The sequence below is a fragment of the Argentina anserina genome, chromosome 6, assembly GCF_933775445.1.
Source record: "Argentina anserina chromosome 6, drPotAnse1.1, whole genome shotgun sequence".
NCBI lineage: Eukaryota > Viridiplantae > Streptophyta > Magnoliopsida > Rosales > Rosaceae > Argentina > Argentina anserina.
Window position 1 is genome coordinate 12,324,832 of NC_065877.1, and position 21,051 is coordinate 12,345,882.

General features: G+C 40.1%; 2 protein-coding genes across 2 annotated transcripts; both read right to left on the reverse strand.

Moving 5' to 3' along the window:
• Positions 1-5,519: 5,519 nt before the first annotated feature.
• LOC126799069 (exocyst complex component EXO70A1) lies at positions 5,520-9,414 on the reverse strand. The gene is made up of 11 exons (XM_050526186.1): positions 9,186-9,414; positions 8,943-9,038; positions 8,659-8,864; positions 8,337-8,570; positions 8,114-8,252; positions 7,801-8,013; positions 7,015-7,220; positions 6,477-6,674; positions 6,279-6,378; positions 5,842-6,065; positions 5,520-5,759 (listed from the first exon to the last, which is right to left on the reverse strand). The coding sequence occupies exons 1-11, from the start codon at positions 9,342-9,344 to the stop codon at positions 5,639-5,641; spliced, it is 1,896 nt and encodes a 631-aa protein (XP_050382143.1). The 5' UTR covers positions 9,345-9,414; the 3' UTR covers positions 5,520-5,638.
• Positions 9,415-10,205: 791 nt separating this feature from the next.
• On the reverse strand, positions 10,206-12,253 carry LOC126800332 (uncharacterized). The gene is made up of 4 exons (XM_050527688.1): positions 11,969-12,253; positions 11,725-11,871; positions 11,335-11,566; positions 10,206-10,467 (listed from the first exon to the last, which is right to left on the reverse strand). The coding sequence occupies exons 1-4, from the start codon at positions 12,167-12,169 to the stop codon at positions 10,340-10,342; spliced, it is 708 nt and encodes a 235-aa protein (XP_050383645.1). The 5' UTR covers positions 12,170-12,253; the 3' UTR covers positions 10,206-10,339.
• Positions 12,254-21,051: the final 8,798 nt, after the last annotated feature.

Sequence of the window (21,051 nt, forward strand, 5' to 3'; positions counted from 1 at the left end):
AAAAGGTAGGCCATTTGCTTAGGGGTATGGGAGAAAAGTAAACACTTGATTTAGACCCATTAATCTCTTGACCAGATGCAAGGCAATATTCTTTGAAAATCAGAGAGAGCTGCATTATATTTCCCAATGTAGAGGACCATCTGCAAAGAACATATGAGAAATAATAGGATTGCCCCTACAAATTCTCATTCCCACCACAAACTTCTCCTTAACGGCATGTGTAATCCTCAAAGATAGGACTTCACTAACCAACATGAATAAATAAGGAGATAGTGGATCTTCCCTGGCCTGCCATTTAGAACTATAGAAAATGAAACATTAGAAACGCAAGACATGATAAGATCAACCCATCTCCTATCAAACCTAAATCGAAGAAGAACCCCTTCTAGAAAATCCCATTCAACCCTATCATAGGCCTTATTCATATCAAGCTTGAGTCCTAACTCACGCTTACCTCCCTCATTCTTAGACTTCAAATAGTGATATGATTCATGGGCAAGTAAGAGGTTGTCTTATATCTGCCTGTCCGGAACAAAAGCATTCTAGTTTGGGGAGATGAGGGTTGGCAATACCACCTGTAAGCGATTGGCAAGAAACTTGGAGAGAATCTTATATGAATTATTGCATGGGCTGATGGGTCTAAATTGGGAAGTAGTTTTAGGATTCTCCACCTTTGGAATCAAGACGATGTTTGTCACATTCAAAGACTGGAGATCAACCCTACCCTTTAGGAATCAGTAGTAGACTTGAAAACTACATCATTGACAATCCTCTAGTATTTTTGATAGAATAAACCCGGAAACCCATTGGGCCCTGGTGTCTTCAGAACCCCCAGTTGATCAATGGAACATTTCACCTTATCCAGTCATAGGAGCAAGGAGAGTAGAGTTCATCTCAGCTGTAATACCCCTCTTAACTCCACTCAGTGCTTGACCCCAATCCCTCAAGCCCGAACTGGTGAAAAGACACTAGAATTGGGTTTCAAACTCCCTCCTAATCATAGCCTCCCCCAATAGCCAGTTGCGTCGGAGTTCTTGATCCTCAATATCCTGTTCCTTTGGCGGCGCTAGAGAGTGGTAAGATGAAAGAATCGGGAGTTAGAATCCCTTGATCTAATCGCTGGTGCCAATATTTCTCCTCATTAACCCATAATTCGTTCAATTTAGAGCTCACCTCATTCTGCTTGTCTGCACTGGTTAATGGTTGATTGCATTAGAGGTCATCAAGTTCCAATAGGCATTCCTTTATCAACTCACTGTTAGTTCACTGAAAACTCTTCCTGCTCCACTCCTTAAGTTTTGCACAGCAACGACCCAGATTCTTATTCCAGACTTTGACTGGCCCATCATTTCTCACGACCTTCTGCTCATCGGCCCAAGAGGACAAACTTTTTCTCCAATGCAGCAGAGAAGTAGAGGGTTATGGTCTGATCCTAATCGTAGGAGATGAATTAGAGAAGTATCTGGCCAAAGAAGTGGCCAATCCATACTGATCAGAGCACAATCCAACCGCTCTTGAAGTACCACCACGCCATTTTCTTTTCTAACCCAGGTAAATTTCTGGCCCTAGTACCCAATATCCGTTAGATCATTCGAGTTCAAGAACTCCTCCAAATACTGATGTCTGCTCGGATTCCAAGCAGCCCCTCCTTCCTTTTCACTCGGACTCATAGTTTCATTCATATCACCCACAACAAACCATGGCCTTGCACTAAACTTCCATACATCCATATCATCCAAACCTTCCTACCACTTTCTGGATCATGTACTAAGTTAACTGTGATGCCCAAATTTCAGTATCCAATATAGATGCCATCTCTGTTTCCTTTAGCTGCAGCTTCTCTGTTAAATACTAACATATGTAAAACATCTAAGGAGAACATACACAGAGAACATCAATTCAAAATATAACAGGTAAGGAAGACCTGGACATTGACACATGGTTTTTCGAAGAGGGATTGAAAAAAAATTCAACTCTTCAAGCTTCTGACCGAAGCTTTTGAACATTGTATTCTTTAATCGGCAAGTACTGCTACTGTAACAAAGCACGTATGCTATCTGTTTGAGGGGTTCGGCTAGAATCAACCATCGCTTCGTCTAACCACCTTTGTCTCCTTGACCAGAACTGACGGTGAGCTATGAACAGTAACGGCGGTAAAACAATTTCCGTTACCGCCCAGTGGATCTCGTGCGAAACACATGATGATATTCAGAACTGGGGATCGAAAGATAAGGTTGCACTCACTCATCTCACTCCATTCCAGACACAGCCACTAAAACCCCCAAATCCTCCTCCATCTATGGCCGTCCTTCCTATTCCAAATTCAATACCCTCTTCCAACTAAACCAATCAAAAAGCTCAAACCTTTACCCCGCCATCACTTTGTGCTTATACTTTTGGCTCTCCATTTGAGAATTCAATGGAAAACTTTCCCTAGTGATTTTTGTAAAGAGATAAATGAAACACTACAGTGAATGTCTTACTTGTCTTCTGAGATATGTAGTGGGACTTGTGGTAATTCATAGTTGTTTCAAGGTTCATAGAGTGTGTTATTTTGTAGGTTGTATTGCTCTATGTAGTGTGTTCTGTATGTCATGGGAGCAAAAGGAATGACCTTGCCTGTCAATGAACCACTACATTGGATACGGTGCCTATATAACCCTAGTTTTACTTGTCTGCTGGGATATATTGAGTTGCCAGAGTTCATAATGGTCCCAATATGAAGTAGAATTCACATAGTTTTTAGTATAACTTAGAGTAGAATTCGTAGTGGGAAAATAGGTCTCAATAGTATTAGCTGCTTTAGTGGGAATATCAGATCATTCCTCTTAACAAAATTATCGTGCACTGTAAACAGGTTACTGCTTTTTTATCTCGCAGTCTTTTCAAGTGTTTACCATGAAATCTAAGATCTATTACTTGAGCCAATCTGTTGTAAAATCTTTCTCCAACTCCTGCTTGAACATTCTTTAGTGAAAGCCTTGTTTACAGTGCTTTCTATAGATGTGGACTGATGGTCGTAGAGCTATTGGAACTTGAATACAGTTTGGTTTTTGAATCATATGAATTAATTTCTGTTGATATGAGTTTACTTACCTTTTTCTAATTCTAGAGTTAATTTAGAGTAGTAACTGAAATTGGGAACAAGTTTGTTTTCTGACTCTAATGTTACTTCTATTAATCTGAGTTTAATTACTAGTGGGTGTTTGGCTCTAAAGCTGAAATTGCTCGGGAGTTTGAATTTTGATGTTTATGGTCAGGGCATTGATAATATGTGATCATTTGATTGTGGCTTGTATCAATCATAGATTTCTTCTGTGTCTGAGATCTTGGTTGAACTCGTCCAAATGTCAATTGATAAATTTTGTCTTGAATATTGGGCTCGCTTGGTATGTTTGGTGTTTTGATTTATGTAGATCCTTAGAACTCTCATCTGAGAAACTTTTGTGGAGTCTGAAATTGGTAGGAACCAATCCTTTCAAACTCTTCTCTGCTAGTTAAGTATTCATTCATGTCAGTACTTTGTCAATTAATTTTGTATTAATCATGCCACGAAATTATGGAGGGCTTAATTATGTTTTTTGTCCTTCTTCTACATTCAAGCTTCAATCATTTAGTTTTCATTCATGTTTTATTTTCATCCCATCAACTAATATTAGGCTTTAGAGTAGATATTTCATAAACTGTGGCTATAATATATGCATTGATTGATTGATATACCACATCGTTAACTCTGATATATGGTTGGCTCAGATTTCTTTCATATAGTTGGATCACTTTTGTACGTTTAGTAAAATGCATGAGCGTTCGGTATCCATGTAAGTTTAGGAAATTGTACAGTCCTCTACGACATGCTTCTGCAATACCTGTGATTACATCAATGCTTCCAACTTCTATGTTTTTGAACACTTACCAATTACAGCAATGCTTATCATGCTTTCTGTAGAGGTGTCTTTTATTACTGCCAAAATGGAAGGCTTAACTTGTTATAATTTATTTTAATCTTACAAGAGGAAACAGTTTGAAGTTTTTGAGTCTAACCATGAACAAGTCCAGTTCTTTCTCATCCATGACTTGAAAATCACTGCTGGCCCTCATCGCAAAGTATTTGTCCACCATGCGCTGTGACTGCACGGAGCTGCTAGTCGATCTTCGGCAGCTGGTCGACCGGCATGGCGATCCTCAGGCACGACACGTGTGCTGAGACCAACTGGCTCTCGGGGCTTGATGGCAGTGGTGGAAAGCCATTTGAGGTTTTGCGGATACAATTTGTCACTGAATCGCAGACCGCTGTTTTCGTCGTCCAGTGCCTCATATGCAAGATTATTACAACCAATATCGTATACATGAAAATTGTTGTAGAATTCCACAAAATCAGATACATATTCAAAACTTCATATCAAATCGAGACTTGTTCACACAGAATCCACACGCCGATCGACAATGTCATATCAGCAACAAGCACAGATCGTAATAGACAGAATAACAAATGGATATCTAATCACATTATGTGATTAAGTGATTATGCTGTATCAATCGGTGAACATTCAAGCAAAACCGACTGGCCTAATACCAAGTACAATGACAGTAAACACTAAACAGCGTGCCCAGATTCTGATAATGAACCTAAAACTTGGATTTCAAAGAACGAGATTAATCAATTACTCGATTATGGGAAATAATGCAAAATATGAGGTCCAAGATCTGAATACCTGTCTTCTACTTTCGGATGGGATCTACTCCGACGTGCCCTGTGCTCCGAGCGCGATTCTAAATTGAATCGGGTGTGCTTCGCATGAGGTGGAGAGATCAGAGATACCCCCATTCTACCCACCTCAATTTTCAATTAACCTTACTCCATCTTACCGTATCTGTCAAAAAGAATTTGATCGCCGGGTCGTGCTAATTCCAAACAAAATTATTATTTTTTGACGTTAAAAGAAATCAACCGTAAGTGCAACACCTGTCCACGACATGGGTGGTTAGACGAAGCGGCGGTTGATTCCAGAATTCACCCTTGTTTGAGTGTTTTGTGTAACATCCCCCCGGAATTTGCAGTATTAAAATCAATATTTCTGTAACATGTATTATTGATTTCTGCATTGGACACAGAATCTTGCGATTCTAATTTACTTACCTCTATTCAGAGTAATCGCAATTAGTCTTGTTCACTAACTTTTTCGCATAGTCAATCAATTATGGTAACAACTGTTAAACTATCAATCTGTCAAACTACTTCACTCTGCAAGTACTGAGACTGTAATGGTTCTGTAGAAGATCTTCTGCACCATCAAACTTATAAGAGGAGAAAATAGTACAAGCGGGCTCACCTTGACCAAACCCACTCGCTTTTGCCAACCTGAACACAAAGCTTGTGAAGAGAAAAAGCTCTACTTCACACCAAGAAATGAGTGGTCCTTCCTTTCCATTCAGTTGTAAATTCATCATAACAAAAACAAATTTAAAAGAAGAAATTCTTGTCAAGAATTTTTCACAAATTCAACTTCCCTCATTTGGTAGCAGAAAATATATTTTTTGAAAATTTTGTCTTTCATATACAGTACAAGAACTTTGATGAACTATACATTACAAATGACAATAAACTGAATTAGTGTTAGCGCCTGGCGTTGGAAACAGACTATCTACGGTTTTGATCACTCCAGGTCTTGCTCTCAAAAAATTCATTCAACATGGACTCAATAGCCTCAGGACTGAACTTTATATACTTCCCCGGGTTTTTTCCATTGTCGATCATCGGTCTGCCACACGATTCCCATCAAGGTAAATACCACAAAGATATTATATTTCTTAAATAATAAAATTCAGATATAAGAAACATACCCGAAACGTTTAACAAATGATCTGTAAGCAGGCAAAAGAACTTCAGCTACAGCCAGCCTCAAAGACTCTCGCAACTCGCTGTCGGGAATTGTCCACTGTGATTGCCTTTGATGAAGCTCCTCGAATTGGATGTTAAAGGTCTTGAACCGCTCTTTAACCGTTGCTCTAGAAAGTCCACTATCAGATGCACCACTTGTGCCCTGGACAGTAAGACACTGCAGAATCTGCACAATTGATAAGAAAACAGAAATAAAAATATATTAGAGAAGCACACAGCTTATGAATTCACTAAATTCCCAGCGGCAGGGAATAAAACAACCCACGTACGATGACTATGCACAGAAAACATCATTTGATGACGGAGCATGTTCACTCCTGTTACCAGTAGTAGGACAGAAGCTTATGAAAGTACAGGACAGAAAACAAAGAAATAGAACCTTTGCCCAAGAAACCCTCTTATACTGATTCGCATGCTGTTGCACAATCCTTCGGTGTATCTGCACCCAGTCATCCCCCAACAATTCCTTTGCTTCCGACCTGTTGTATTTATTTATATAATTCATTCAAATGGCATACTAGCGTGCAAACAGAATCATCATCTTTCAAACTGAAAGATATTTAAATAGGAAACAAACCTCCGTACAGATCTCACTATATAGTGAATATTGTTCATGAGAAATAGTTGAGTCAAAGCAGGATCCTTATACTGCTTAGATTTTCCATCCAGGTTATTCTGAAGAGCCGTCATAATTCTTGTAGTTACAGTAGTTAACTGGCCATCACCATCACCATCAGCGAACTCTTGAAAGAGTTGTGTAAGTGTAGACTGGTAACTGTGGAAGATGAAAATTTGTCAGATATATGTGTGAACAATGAAACTTTGCCAAATGTTCGATCACACAGTAATGTCGACAAGGCCCATACATTTGAAAGGGGAGAAAAGAAGTTATATAAGAAAATAAAACAAAGCCAACAAGTGAATAACTCAGCCAACAGATGTTTTAACTACTATACACATATGCAATCATGAACTCGAAAGTTAAATGATGTCCTCATAGACATTCACCATGCGTACAATCCAAGTAACATTCATCAAAAGTAACTGAAAACATTCAAGCTCATGAAACAGCGAATCAATCGCAGAAAAAAAAAAGTAAATGTATAACTACTTACTCAAAAAGGAACTTCACATAGTTTATCACATAGCTTGTTAATGGGTGGACAGTTCCATCAAGAACAGCAGTTTTTGTGGCGTCCTTTTCAACTGCTTCTTCAAAATCACCAAAGGTTTCCTGGGCTGTCTGAGCTAGGCGCTTCGTCAAACTCAATGCAGCATCCCGCATTTCTATGGACGGTTTACTTCCAAATAGAAGTTCAATCTGAAAAAATAAAAATCTATAAATTTTCGTAACAAACCATCAATTGTTTTAATTTCTACTACTACTCTGCCGACATAAGATCAGCATTAATAACAAAAATTAGGCCAAACCTATATCTTCTTCTACGTATCCTTGCGTAATAAAAATATCCATATAATTTTCTCTGCTACTGTTACACTTGATCCCGTGTATATAGTTTCCTAGATCCTGGGTTTAGTTTACCCCACTGACCATCTTATCTACATATGTTAAGCCACAACCCCGATTTCACTAAAACTTAAGGAAACTCCACCTATATAACCCACTGGAAACTGAGGCCACAAGAAAGAAACTAAACATAATGACTTGGAATGGCCGGAAAGCAGCCCATAATGTGATCGCTTTTTGAGTGTGAAAGCAACTAATTGTGCCTCTGTGTGTGTCCTCAGAAACTAGAAAACAATTGCTTGTATTTAGGTATCCAACCGGATTTCTATCCCTATGAATTAGCGTACAGGATATACTTCAAGCAACCCTGAAAGTGTTCTAGACATAGTGGTATATTCTGCATGGTCTAGTTCTCCACCAAAAAGTTGCATACCTCTGACTGAAGTTCTCGCATTATCTCATACATGTCTAAAAGAACAAATAATTTTTCAGGTGACCTCTTGCTTCTTGCGATAGCCTCCCCAAAACTAAGAAGCACAGAGACACTGTTTCCAGTAACTTCAGCAAAACATGGTTCCCTGAGCGACTCAGCACCTTCAAATATTTGATCACATATTTTCTTTTCCCCAGAAAACAGTAGTTTTACCTGTTCAAACCAGTCGCACTATTTAGCAACTACAACAGAAACTACCACATACAAACAAAATAACAACCAAATGAGCTAAAAAAAAGTGGCAATTACTTACAGCTATCCGCATGTAATGTATCCAGTTCCCAATCTTAGCCTCTAAAACTTCCCACTGCATTTTCTGGACATCCTCTTTGCTAAGTCTTTCCACACCTAGTTTCCTCAAGCTCTGCTCCAAAGCTGAAGAACGAGTGTCCCTAATACATGTATGACATGAAAACTGCTATAAGAAAACAATAGTACAAAAAAGAGCTGCAATGCTGCAACATGAGTTAAGTTACCTGTAAATCTTAAACAGCTGTTGCTGATGGCCAGCTAGAGCCATTTGTTGTGCTAAATCATGCAGCAATGGCAGAACCCTCGGGGGGATAAGAGTCAGCGGCGTGTAAATGACAGGTTGTAACCTCCTCTGCTGTTGCTCAGACTTCCCATTACCATCTTTCCCCGACTGATCTGCGGATGGTCTTAGCGAGTCGGGAAGACAGTCAAACAGACGGTCAGGCTCCACCGGCTTGCTGAAACACAAAAAGAGATAAAGTTCAGTTCAATAATTGATACCGTATTTAAGCAATGCAAGATCTTGGAGTTCAAAAAATAAGCAACCTGTAGTTTGCGAGAAGCTGTCGAAATTCGTCTTCGAGCTTGGAGATTGCCTTGTTGAGCAAGTTATTGGCATGGTTAATGACACCCTCACTACTCTTGAGTGTTTTATTGACCTTGAAAAAGTTGATGGTGCTCCTCAACTGAGCAATGGCTTCCAAATAGCTTTCGAGGTCCTCGTGTGGCCCTCTCAGTATTTTCGCCTCTGCCTGAAACCAACAAAACACAATTTTACGAATCACATTCTGAATTCTATATAATTTGAGAAGATGAAGAGGCTGGCTAACCTTGCGTGTATGGTCAAATTGGCCCATAATGATCTCTGCTCGCTTCAATGTCTTGTCAATGTTCTCATGCGCTCTCCGAATGGAATGCGTTCTTATCTACCATGCACACATTTGAATCAGAATCCTAAATTTGTAGTCCCAATTTGAGACAGAAATAAAATTTTGGCAAAACGGCGGCGTTTTGTTGGCAGTTAGATCATGGCATTGTTGTGAAGGAAAAAGGAAAGAGGGAGAGGGTGAGACCTGGGTGGGACGCATGGCGGTTTCAAGGGCGGAGAGGCGGTGGTCGAAGGAGCCGAGAATGGCGACCATGCTGTCGGTGACGGTCTGGCTCTTCTGGAGAGTCTCACGTATGAGCTCTGCTCTGGCGGCCACGGCCTCCATTGCTTGTGGAACCCCCATCGTCGTGTTAGACCTGAGTCTGAGAGAGAGAGAGAGAGAGAGAGAGAGAATGCGCTGATATCACTGGTGGTGGTGGAGATGAAGTTCGATCGCTTTCTTCATTCTCGTCCTTCGTCGGAAAATAAGAAGAGGACGGACACGGACCCAAGAAACAAACAATCGCCTTTTATATCACGGATTTGTTGACAAAGTTACTCAAAGTCTTCGGTGCACCATGTGTTAGATAGTTTTACACCATGTATATTTACGGTTTAACTGTAAAACTGCAAATACACAAATTGAATGGTTAAATATCAAGGTTCGAAAAAATATTAGACGGTATGTAGACGAACAACTATTTTCTAGCACTTAAACGGCCGCGGATTCAAATAAATACTTAAATTCGATATCTTTTATATACATCCACGACTTGTATATACATGAGTACCTCGACCCAACATTACACACAAAGCCTTCGGTTCACGGCTTGTATATACACGACCCACTGTTAATAGTTAAATTCAACGATGACTTTTATATACACACGGTATATTGCCAACAACAGCTAACATTGTATAATATAATTGCATGCCGTGCATACAAGAATTTCAAAAAAAGTATTCAAAAAAATCTCTGATCGACTGATCCAAATGGGACGTGAAGGGGTAACAGTGAAAACATATACAAGACTAATGATGTTGGTAATGAAAATGGAGTCATGGACCATATTGAGAAACAGAAAATTAGCAGATCAATCTCCATATTTCTAAGTTCTAACATTGAGTCCCTGCCTTTATTTATTTTTACAACGCTCCTAGACTAAGCACACACAACACAGAGCGAGGAGGAACAACTCTCTAGGCCCTTAAACTTATTCAACTCCACCCTTACACTTCTTTCAATTCCTGCTTCACAAAACCCAACAGATAATTGACCTTCTATTCTAGTTTGATGGAACTTTATTCTATTAAGAGACTACAACAACACTTTGCACAACAGGAAGGTACTAATTGAGCTCAGTACGTCCACTCTTGAGGTAATATAACATCAGGACATAGCTGGTGATTTTCTTCGCCCATATTAACGCATTTATTCATTGAGTTCCTTTGCTGAATGCCTCTGTTCTCTGGCCTATTTTTTGACCCTGTAATTCAAACATTAACCAAAACAAAACTGTAAGACATAATTCATGCGAGTGATATCAATTACAAATTTATTCTCTCAATACTTTCATCATAAATGGACTACGAATACCAACATGAATGATCATTAACCGTTGATCAACAAAAATTACAAGAGAAGATTAAATTCTCAATCATCGATGATTTCCAAGTAACTGCTAAGAAAAACAACCATTTCCAAGTAATAGACATAATGGCTTGAATTGGCTCTCGGACTATTTCTAGGATTGGATTTGAAACTTCAAGGAACTATAGCAACAATGGAACATATTCAAGGAATGTTTTAAATGGACTTTTCATTGTTACCTATAACAAGAAGTTTCAGTAGCAAGAAGGGCAGACAAACATACAACCTGCAATTCTCAGCTAACAGAGTTATGATGAGTTGAAACTTGAAAATACATTGACAAGAAAACCCATATTCCCCACCAGTCCATAAACAGAAACAGAAACAACCATCAATGAAGTCCAGCCAATACTACACAATAATGGGCTCACTTCTGCAAAGAATTTAATAAAGGGTTCGCTTCTACCTCATGAACACCACACTCAACAACCTTTCTGAACTAGGAAAGCAAATGATGAAGTTTCACCTTTATCAAAAATATAGAACAGCCATAAAAAATAAAATAAAATAAAACACAGAACTTGGTAAATTAGCACAAAAATAATCTGCATTATGCAATTACTCCCAAATGCTCAACAAAATTACCTTAAAACACAGTACTATACATATCCTCACATGTCTTGACAAATATAATCATATAATGACAAACACACCCAAATACATGGCACTACCAAATATACTACAATGCCATGAAATCACTCACCAGGCTTCTTCTTGACCTCAGGAGCCACCATGGTTGTGGTTGAGCCCACAACCCGGGGATGGAAAACACCGGTGCCGCCGGAAACTCTCTTGACACCAGGCATTGGGGCAATCCCATTTCCCTGAAATTGGAGAATGCGGTTTTGGTTTTGGTTTTGGTTTCGGATTTGAACTTGGTTATGAAGCCTGCTCAAAGCCCTAGGTCTAGGTTCCACAAGGCCAACATCACTAACCTGTAATTAATCGAAATTTCATCATCAGATTTTGTAACAACTCCTTCATTTACTCATAAAAAGATGTAAAGAGCGAAAAAGCTTTGAAAAGACGAGACCAAGAGCCATTTTGAAAAACAAGAAAAAAATTAAATTAAATTTCCGGCTCAGTATAGTACCGGAAGCTGGACCGGGTTCGGGAACGGGTTGTGGTGATAGAGCTCAGTCCCGGGAAGGTAGGCTCCACTGGCGTTGCCGAGGCCGGGAAGATAACTCTGGCAGTACTGGCAATCAAGCTGGCCGGTCCGAACCGGGGGTCTGAACCGCTGGGAGGACAAAGACGAAGCATGTTTCAGTTGATCATGCAGAAGAAAGAAGCTAGTAAAGGCGCGTGTGCGAAAGAGAATCAAAACAGAGGCTGACCTGAAGGTGCAGGCCGAGACAGCGACGTTGTTTGAGGAGAGTGAGAGCGGCAAGGCGACGAGCGATGTCGTCGGTGGTGGTGGAGGAGACACGGCTCTGCAGCAGCGGTGGGAGTGGAGACGACGGGACGACGTCGTTGAAGAAAGTCTCAGAAGGAAGCCACAGTTGAGCGTCGTAAACATTAGGAGGAAACTCGGCCATGGCTGAAAATCTCAGAGACCACAAGAAAAAACCAGAAGGCTTTTCTGGGTTTCAAAGCTGGAGAATTTCAGAAAAGCGGGATGGTTTTTTTTTTTCCGAGTTTTGTAATACTGTGTTGCTCTCCCTCTCATCTAATAAAGGAGAGTGGGAGAATGAGTTACTAGCGGCCTGTTTGGCTTCCCAATGAAAATGTTTATTTTGGGTAGTTTAATTCAGAAGTTAATCGCTCTGTTTTGGCTAGAGAGGATATTGTGGGACCAAACAAGGCCTTTGTATCTGTTTGGGCCTCCCGCTCCACGACCCGTGACCACTCCGCACGCGCCACTCCGTATTGCTCAGCTCGTCGTGCCTCCACTACTCGGGCCGTATAGCCCCGTCGCTGCTCTATTATTTTACACTCTCCGAAGCAGGAGAGTGGAAGCTACTCGCGTTTATGATCTTGACATTTGGACGATTTGACACGTGGCAGTGGATTAGAGGGGAGGTGGGAAGGGTTAGGCGGGGAGAGAGTGAGAGGTGTACCAAAAGAAAGGCTGATACGTTTGCAGGAGTTGCAGGCACCAAATCGACGCAAAGGGATGCTCTCTATCTGTATCTGCTATTTAGAGTAGGACTGCTACGACTTCCTGATGAGACTGATAAGTGTCATGAGGGGGAGAACTGGAGAAGAGGTATGGTGATGTTGGCTTCAGCTTATTCAAGCTGTACCTCTTTCCCCAATCCTATTTGTCACCTTTTTGCTCTATTTTTCGTTACTTGAAGCATAGGGCTCTCAACATGCCATGATCCTAGAGTCGGAATTCGGAGAAACTAGTCGTCGGACGGTAAATGGTTCACGAGTTAAACGATATGTGTCAGTTTAGAGAGTTCACGTGTAAAATAAATTGTGTTTGTTCATAGACCGAACGGTAAATTATTACTGTCGGTTTAGAGTCACATGTTAAACGGTTGGCGTTTGTTTGAAATTCAAATGTAAAGTATACGCTGTCAATTTAGACACTTTGACTGTTTTGGTAACTCAATTATTAGTACATCCAAAATATTTTCACGACAATTATGACTCCACAATTTGCTCGAAACAAATTTCTAACTTTTAGCCTGACTCAATATTTAGGTCATTTGTTCTAACTTTTCATGAATCAAATGACCGGTGTTGATTTGTAAGTTTGTGTGAAATACAAAACAATCGTTAAATTATCAGTCACAGTTTCAGGTCACGTGTTAAATGGTCGCTACTTATTTATTAATTTAAAATTTATAAGTAAGACCATATGTTATCACTTTGACTATTTTCTGTAAACAAAATTAAGGGAGTTTAAAATATTTAATGACTCCATGATTTGCTCTAAACAAATTTCTAACTTTAAAGGAAGTTATCCTAGCTCATGAGAGAAATGTTATATCCAACCAAATGTCCAATTTTCGATTATGTTGTGTTTGGATAGAGAAAAACAATGAGAAATTTAATTAAATTCTATAAATTTGATAATATATCCTGTTTAAGGTGAAATTCCTAGAATAATGCAAATTATACGGGAAAAGATAAAGAATTTGAACTTTGTTTTCCCTTATTAATTTTTATGAAAAAGATGAGTCATTCTTTAATTCCCAATCTTTTCTATGTAATTCTAACCATATTTCAAATTCTAGAAAATAGTTTCTAAACAAAATAATTCTTGTTCCGGGAGAATTACTATTCTACCCTTGTGTGTGTCTTAGCCTAATAGGTTTCTTGTTAGGAGATAGATTAGCATCTCCGTAATAGATTAGAACTTCGAATCCTACGGGATTGTGGTTTTGTAATGCCTATATATAGGCCCCCATATCATTCAATAATACACAATTATTTCATCCTGAAACACGTTATCACGCACTTTGCCCTAAAACCCTGAACTTTTAGAGCCCTATAAATTTTTTCTCTTTTCCACCGCCGGCCGCCGTCGTCTCCGGCCTCCGACATCTTCCCGTCGGCGCAGCCCCTGCTCGCCGTCGCTGCAGCCCCCCCCCCCCCCCCGCTGCTACCTCTGTAGCCCCGCAACGCAGCTCCTGCAGCCCCTGCGACCCCCCCTGCTGCCCCTGCACGTAGCCCCTACAGCCCCTGCACGCAGCCCCGCAGGGTCTCTTCCGCATTCGCTCCGCACAAATATTTTTTTTCCCCGCAGGACCCCGCATTAAAGGATTCAAAATTGCTCCTCCCGCATATCTACGCAAGAAACACGAACTGCACAAGCAAACTCTTCGCTCAAGAGAAGCCACTCTCGTTTTCTCTATCCTTTTGGGCCTATGTCCTGCCGAGCACAATAGCCATTTGGGCTTCATACTATATTTTTTTTTCCTTTTCCTTTTTCTTATTTCATTATTTAAATGTTCATTTGCACGTTTTTATTTCTAACGATATTTCACGTGCTCGTATAGGTAAAATCATTGCTCGTCGTACTATGGTGATGATATTCATGCCGAGATGGACGATACTTTTGTCATCTACATACGATTTTGATCGTATCCTCCCAAAATTTTTATGTCATCGGACGAAGATCGAAAAGGACTTCATCAAGCAACTTCATGCATGACGATCGATTTGCAGAGCAATTTACTTATATTCGGTCTATTTGGCAAACCAACAAGTATGTTTTTCTTAAAGTTGGTGCTTTTTAACATATATATATAAATTATCGGGCGCTATTAGCCTTTTTTATGTCTTCTTTTCCGGCCTTCTTATTACGCCGATGAGACCAAAAAGGGATATGATTCCCCTCTTGGTCGACGTTTTTCGTGTGGCGGTCCTGGGGGAGTCATGTTATTATTTAAAGGAAAGAAATCGATTTCGTGTGGTTGTCTGAGTACACCGCTGTTTTGGGTGTGATCATGAGAATCGCCGATATGCATCGATTATTTTGTGACCATATACATCACAACCCTCCTAATTCCGGTTACATACTTGAATATTTCGATTATTCGAAACCTATACAACCCTCGTTTCTTATGGATGCGTCGCCATTGCGACTGTTATTTGAATGTTTGAGTTTTCTTAAACTCATGTCTATAAATGATAATCTCAAGGTCTACGTACTCATTTATTTGAGTTGAAATTCATTACTCTGAAGCAGTACTATTTGCTGACAAAAGATCCCAAAAATAACACATTTTATGGGACACACTTAAAGTGATTCAATAAATGTCTATGACGTTGTATTACCAGAGTTGACCTTGAAACATGCTCCACATCCGAGAAACACATGTCATTTTTGGCACCTGTATCTATTTCTTGAGGGCATTTTGGAGATGGAAACGTAACATTCTTCCATTCTCAAGTAAACACATTTTTGAGCCTCAGGCTAAGGCTCCGCCGAATCCGATATGCAAGATTGTTGTTGCTACGGACTTTTGATTAGTCACTCTATTTTGACTATGTCTTCTGCTTACTATTTTTCAAGCATGACGTTGGCATTGTCATGATTATTGCTCGACTTTAGCTTAAGTCGTCTATTGGAATTGAAAGCTTGCTTGTGTTGTATTAAATATTGGCATATTCAATAAAATTTCTCGTATTTCTTGTTTACAAGATAAACTTGTGAGAATTTTATTTGTTTTAGCTTAGCATGCATGGTCAACGTTTACAACTCACGTGGTTTTTAAAATTGGCCGCTTTTGGGTTACATGGGACCCCAATATTACTACATTGTGATTTTGGACCTTAAAATTTGGAAAACAGAACTCGGAACGTCAAAATTGACGTCGTTTTTCCCGGTTACTGTTCCAGCGTTTTCGGAACTTTTACCGACGTTTTGCCGACGTATTCGCCGCCTTCCGGCCATTTGCCGGCGTTTCCGGCACCGCCATCCGGTTTCGGACGGCGTTCCCTGTCGGACCTGAAGTTACGGCCTCCATACCGGCCAGCTCCGGCCGCCGCCGGCTTCCGACAAGTTTTTCCGACGATTTGTTTCGTCGTTTCTCGTCATTTTTTCCGGCATATTTTAGCAGTCCTTGCTGCCACGTTTTCCTAGTCCAAATTTCATCCGGTTTTGAGTTATTTTGACATGGCTTTCCTGTTAATTTTCCGGTTTTCTCCAAGTCGTTTCATAGCTCAAACGATTTTATTATTATTGGTGACCACCCACACCAATTGGATGGTTTTTACCACCCAAATTGTTTGGTATTCAACTGCTCCAATACCATATTTTTCCAACTCTAAAGTTGAAGAATGTAGTTCTATTGCCATGTGATACATTCGATGGGATTGTCATTTGTTTCAATCCCCCCTCTTACAATATCCTACGGCGTATTGTCTAAAGAAGTTCACCGCGTCGTTGACTCTCTTAATCTTCATTTTGAGAATGTCCCGCCGTGAAATCGAGTGTCTTGCTAATTACGTAACCACCCACACTGTCCTATGGCGCAGGTAGTTGTTTTACAGATCTCGTGCGGAGATTGTGTTCTATATCTTTGTGCCTTGCTAAGTTTTAAAGGCCATACATGCCAATGATGGATTTTCATCTTGATATTTGTGTTAGGAATGGAGAGGAATAAATCTGTCAGATTTCACTGACATTAGCTTTTTCAAACTTAGACAGTAGCTTTGTTAGCCTGCAGACATAGATTTGCTTGCCTGCATCAGTAGCTTTATGTAACTCAAGATTCTTTGAATCATGGGTTCAGTTTTGCTGTCTTATCGGTTTTGACAAGATCATTTTTTGTTATTTTGAACAAGATATGATGATTCGAGTTCTTTGCAATTCACATGATCATCTATTTTTCATATTCACGAAGCGATTAGAGGACCACCTCACCCATGCTCCACACGGTGAGGCCAAGTTTCGTCGGCTCCATGGCATTAAGGCCGTCGGTGGCGGCATCCCTTCCTTCATAGGAGCTTGTGATGCCTCTCGTGTTTTCTAATGCCTCCATGGCAATCTTTGATGCCCATCGCTCATTTTGCAAAGCTTATTCTTTTGCTAGATTTCAAGGAAGTCCTTATTTGCTAAGGCTCCAACCGAGAACATTCCATTCTTACAAAAGTATTTAAGGTGACATTAGTGGACCCTATCCAACCGAATGCGGACATTTTTCGGTATTTTTATGGTATACGTTAAGAGCATCGACGCGTTAGTCACACGTCGCTTTGCTTTCCACAAGAAACGCTGCATTCGCTAAAGTTTTTAGCTATGATCATCATCCTAAGGGCTCACCACCCTTCCTATCCTCTCAAATCTATTTGAATGGATACCGTTGGAGAGTTCACCCCCACGACTTTGATGATTTCATTTTGCATGTCTACTGGGATCATCGTTGAACATATTATTCCTCATGTTCATTCACTGCACGATCTAGCAGAGCTCGGACTTGGTTATGGGTACTAACCTGCCGATTTTTGCATGGGGATATGTAATGATGTTGCATGCAGCGACACTTATTCGTTTCAAACCCACAACTTGCCAAGCGTTTAGTGCATACCAGATGGTCACTGGATACGGTCCCAACGTTCTTTTCACTAACGCCTATTTGGTTAAGGTTGTTTATGTGCCACTGGTTAAGGAAGTTATCCTAGCTCATGAGAGAAATGTTATATCCAACCAAATGTCCAACTTTCGATTATGTTGTGTTTGGATAGAGAAAATAATGAGAAATTTAATTAAATTTTATAAATTTGATAATCTATCCTATTTAAGGTGAAATTCCTAGAATAATGCAAATTATACGGGAAAAGATAAAGAATTTAAACTTTGTTTTCCCTTATTAATTTTTATGAAAAAGATGAGTCATTCTTTAATTCCCAATCTTTTCTATGTAATTCTAATCATATTTCAAATTCTAGAAAATAGTTTCTAAACAAAATAATTCTCAATTTTTAAAATTTATATTAATGAAAATAGAATTCTCATGAAAATAAAATTTCAATCAAAGTATAAACACGAAGTAAAATCTGCAAAGTAGAAAGAGACAAGCTCAATGAGTCAATATAGATAATAATCTCAAACAAAAGTCATCCAGCTAGGAACCTGCATGCTTTAACATTTAATTAGATATAGATGGATAGGAACTCATCCAAGAAAAAGGCAAAGAAAATATTTTTTCCAACTCAGGTAGCAACACAGTGATTCAATTCGAGCTTGGAGAATCACATTGAAAGCAAAGCTCAAAAGACTAATTCAAACCTACAAATTAAGAAGAGGCCAAACTAACTCCAAAAGACCCTACACTCTTTCCACTACTGGTTTGGTTCAACCTGCCAATTCCTCACTTGCAAACCTTTACACAAAAGGACTCTGGTAGGAACCAAGTCACACCAAAAACCACACTTTCACAGTTTCACCTCCTAAACGACGCCGTCGAGTAGTCTAGCATCCTCCTCCACAAGGGTTGCCTTTGCTGTAAACTAAGCCATGGTAAGGTACACAATCCCTACCGTATACCAAACCGCGTAGACGGGCGTAGTATTCACATCATTAGGATTTAGCATCTCCCAAACATTTGTCATTAATTAACCAGGAAATCAAGAAGAACCCGAAAGGTCCTATCTGTATCAATTCGGATCCTTTTTAGGGGTCGTGGGTCGGGAAATTGGACCCGCGGGCGATCTGAACCCGAAAGTCACAACGGGGTCGTAAGCGCACCAATGGAACCCAACCTCCGTCCCCATCTCTTCAGCTCTGGAACATTCCTCACACACCACCACGCCTCCGCCGTATCCTCCGCCGCTCTGGGCCAGCCCAAACCCGGAAGCCCTCGCCAGGCCCATGTTCATCAAGTACCTCTCCTTCTCAATCTGAAGCTCCCTGACCCGATTCTCCCACTCAACCCGACCCGCGTACGGCAGGCCCAGCACGCCGTGGCTGGTCCCGGCGCCGCGCCTCAGGAACACGGCATTCTCCAGAGGGTTCTTGACTTGGTTGTTGGGGGAGTAATACGACGCCGTCTCGAGGTGGCTGTTTCTCCGGCGACGGTCGCTCTTGGTACGCTTGAGGACGACGAGGAAGAAGCAGTTGGTCTCGCGAGAGATCACGCTGAAGTTGACCTTGCTCGTGACGGGGATTCTCCGGCGGGATTCCGGCGAGGAGATGAAGATGGAGAACTGGTTCGGCGAGATTCCGATCTTCTGGCTCAGCACCGCCTGGAACCTCTTGAACTCCATTGTCGGGTAGACCGCGATGCTCCCGATTTCCGACTCGCTCTCGCCGTCGCAGAACACGACCGGAAAAGCGATGCCTCCTATGGCCTCCATCATCGTGATGACGTCAGATTCTGGATGAGTGTTTGGGAGGTTGTTGAATAATCCAGAGGGCGAGTTGATGGTTTGGGGTTGGTCAAGGAGAGAACTGAACAGGGTCAAGGAGAGGTTTATATAGAGGAGGTGTGGGGGGTTTAGGTAGAACGATAAATTCGGTATGGTGGTGAGGGTATTTGAGGAATAAGAGTTGGAAAAGGCCAGGCTTTGGAGAAATCCGGTCGTATCTGGCAGAGCGCATGCCTTTTTGGTGAATGAAAAACTTGGGGACCAAGCAACTTCAAAAAAATTATATTTTCGTTTTATGAAAAATTGAAACTAAATAATTGTAAATACCTATATCACCCTTTGTAGGTAATTCTTCTATCTCTGTCGCTCTTGTTGCGTCATGGTTATTATTGTCATTATGCCAATTGTGAGAGATAGAAAATAGCGAAAATAGGAAAAATATGCGAAGCTTGGCAGGCAAGCTGAGTAAAATTATGTCACATACTCCCAAGAAAAAAGTCTTTGAGAACAAGTAACTGACGGTTTATGAATTTTTGTGGCATGGTCAATTTAATATCTTATCTTTAAAATTAATTATAATGTTCTCTCAACTCATGTTTTGCTATTAACCAGATGTATTCATTCAATTTCCGTCATTGTTTTGTTAATTTTATGACGTGGATCATGCGTGACCCTCACAAAAAGGGGCAAATGAGACATTTTACTGAAAATTAAAGCATAAACTCGTTTTCACTCAATATCCCTACTAATCAGGTCCTCATTTTCTCAATCCTAAACTCATTTGGTCAACTCAAAATTTGGCGGGAAGTTGATTATGATCGAGATTATGGGTACAAACGTCATTTACCCCTTTTGTGGGGGTCACACATGATCCACGTCATACAATTAACAGAACAATGACATAAATTAGAGGATAAATCTAGTTGATAAAAAAACACGAGTTGAGAGACCATTCTAATCAAATTTAAAGGTCATGAATCAAACTGACTATGTCACAAAAGTTCAGAGATCATTGGTGAATTTTCCTCTAACAAAAAATAGGTAACTCTTAGTTAAATTTTAATTGGTTGAAGAAAAACATTCAAAACCCCATTTTCTTGTAATTTCTTCGAGATATATGGCAAGGGTATGCCATATGCAACTAGTGAAGGAGCAATGTTGTAATAGATCAGAGTACAAACTCTGTTATTGATTTGAAGTATCGTCGCGCCCTAAGACAGCCTTGGCAAGAATGGCAACAACCCAAGGCCGAGAGAAAATGAAGGCACCAATGCAATTGTTCATTGTGTGTGTATGTGACATTGTGAGGAACAGACTTCTAAATCAAATGCTAAAACAATAAGGTGAAAATGTACTGTAATTAGGGCATTGAAAGAAAACTAATGTGTTTAGTAAAAAGATACATAATTCTATATATTTTTTTAATAATAATTCGATTTATATCACTACCGCTATAAACTCAGTAATAAAGAAACTTTATTTTATGTAAAGCTTTGGCAAATTATGTCTTATCTTTAGATTTATTAATTAAGTAAATTTGACTTACATAACGAGAACGGCAAAACCTAGCAAAACTCCTCTAGTATCTCTCTTGTTCGGCGGCGAACTAACCTTTTTGCCGCCGTCAAACATGGCTTTTCAACCCTGTATG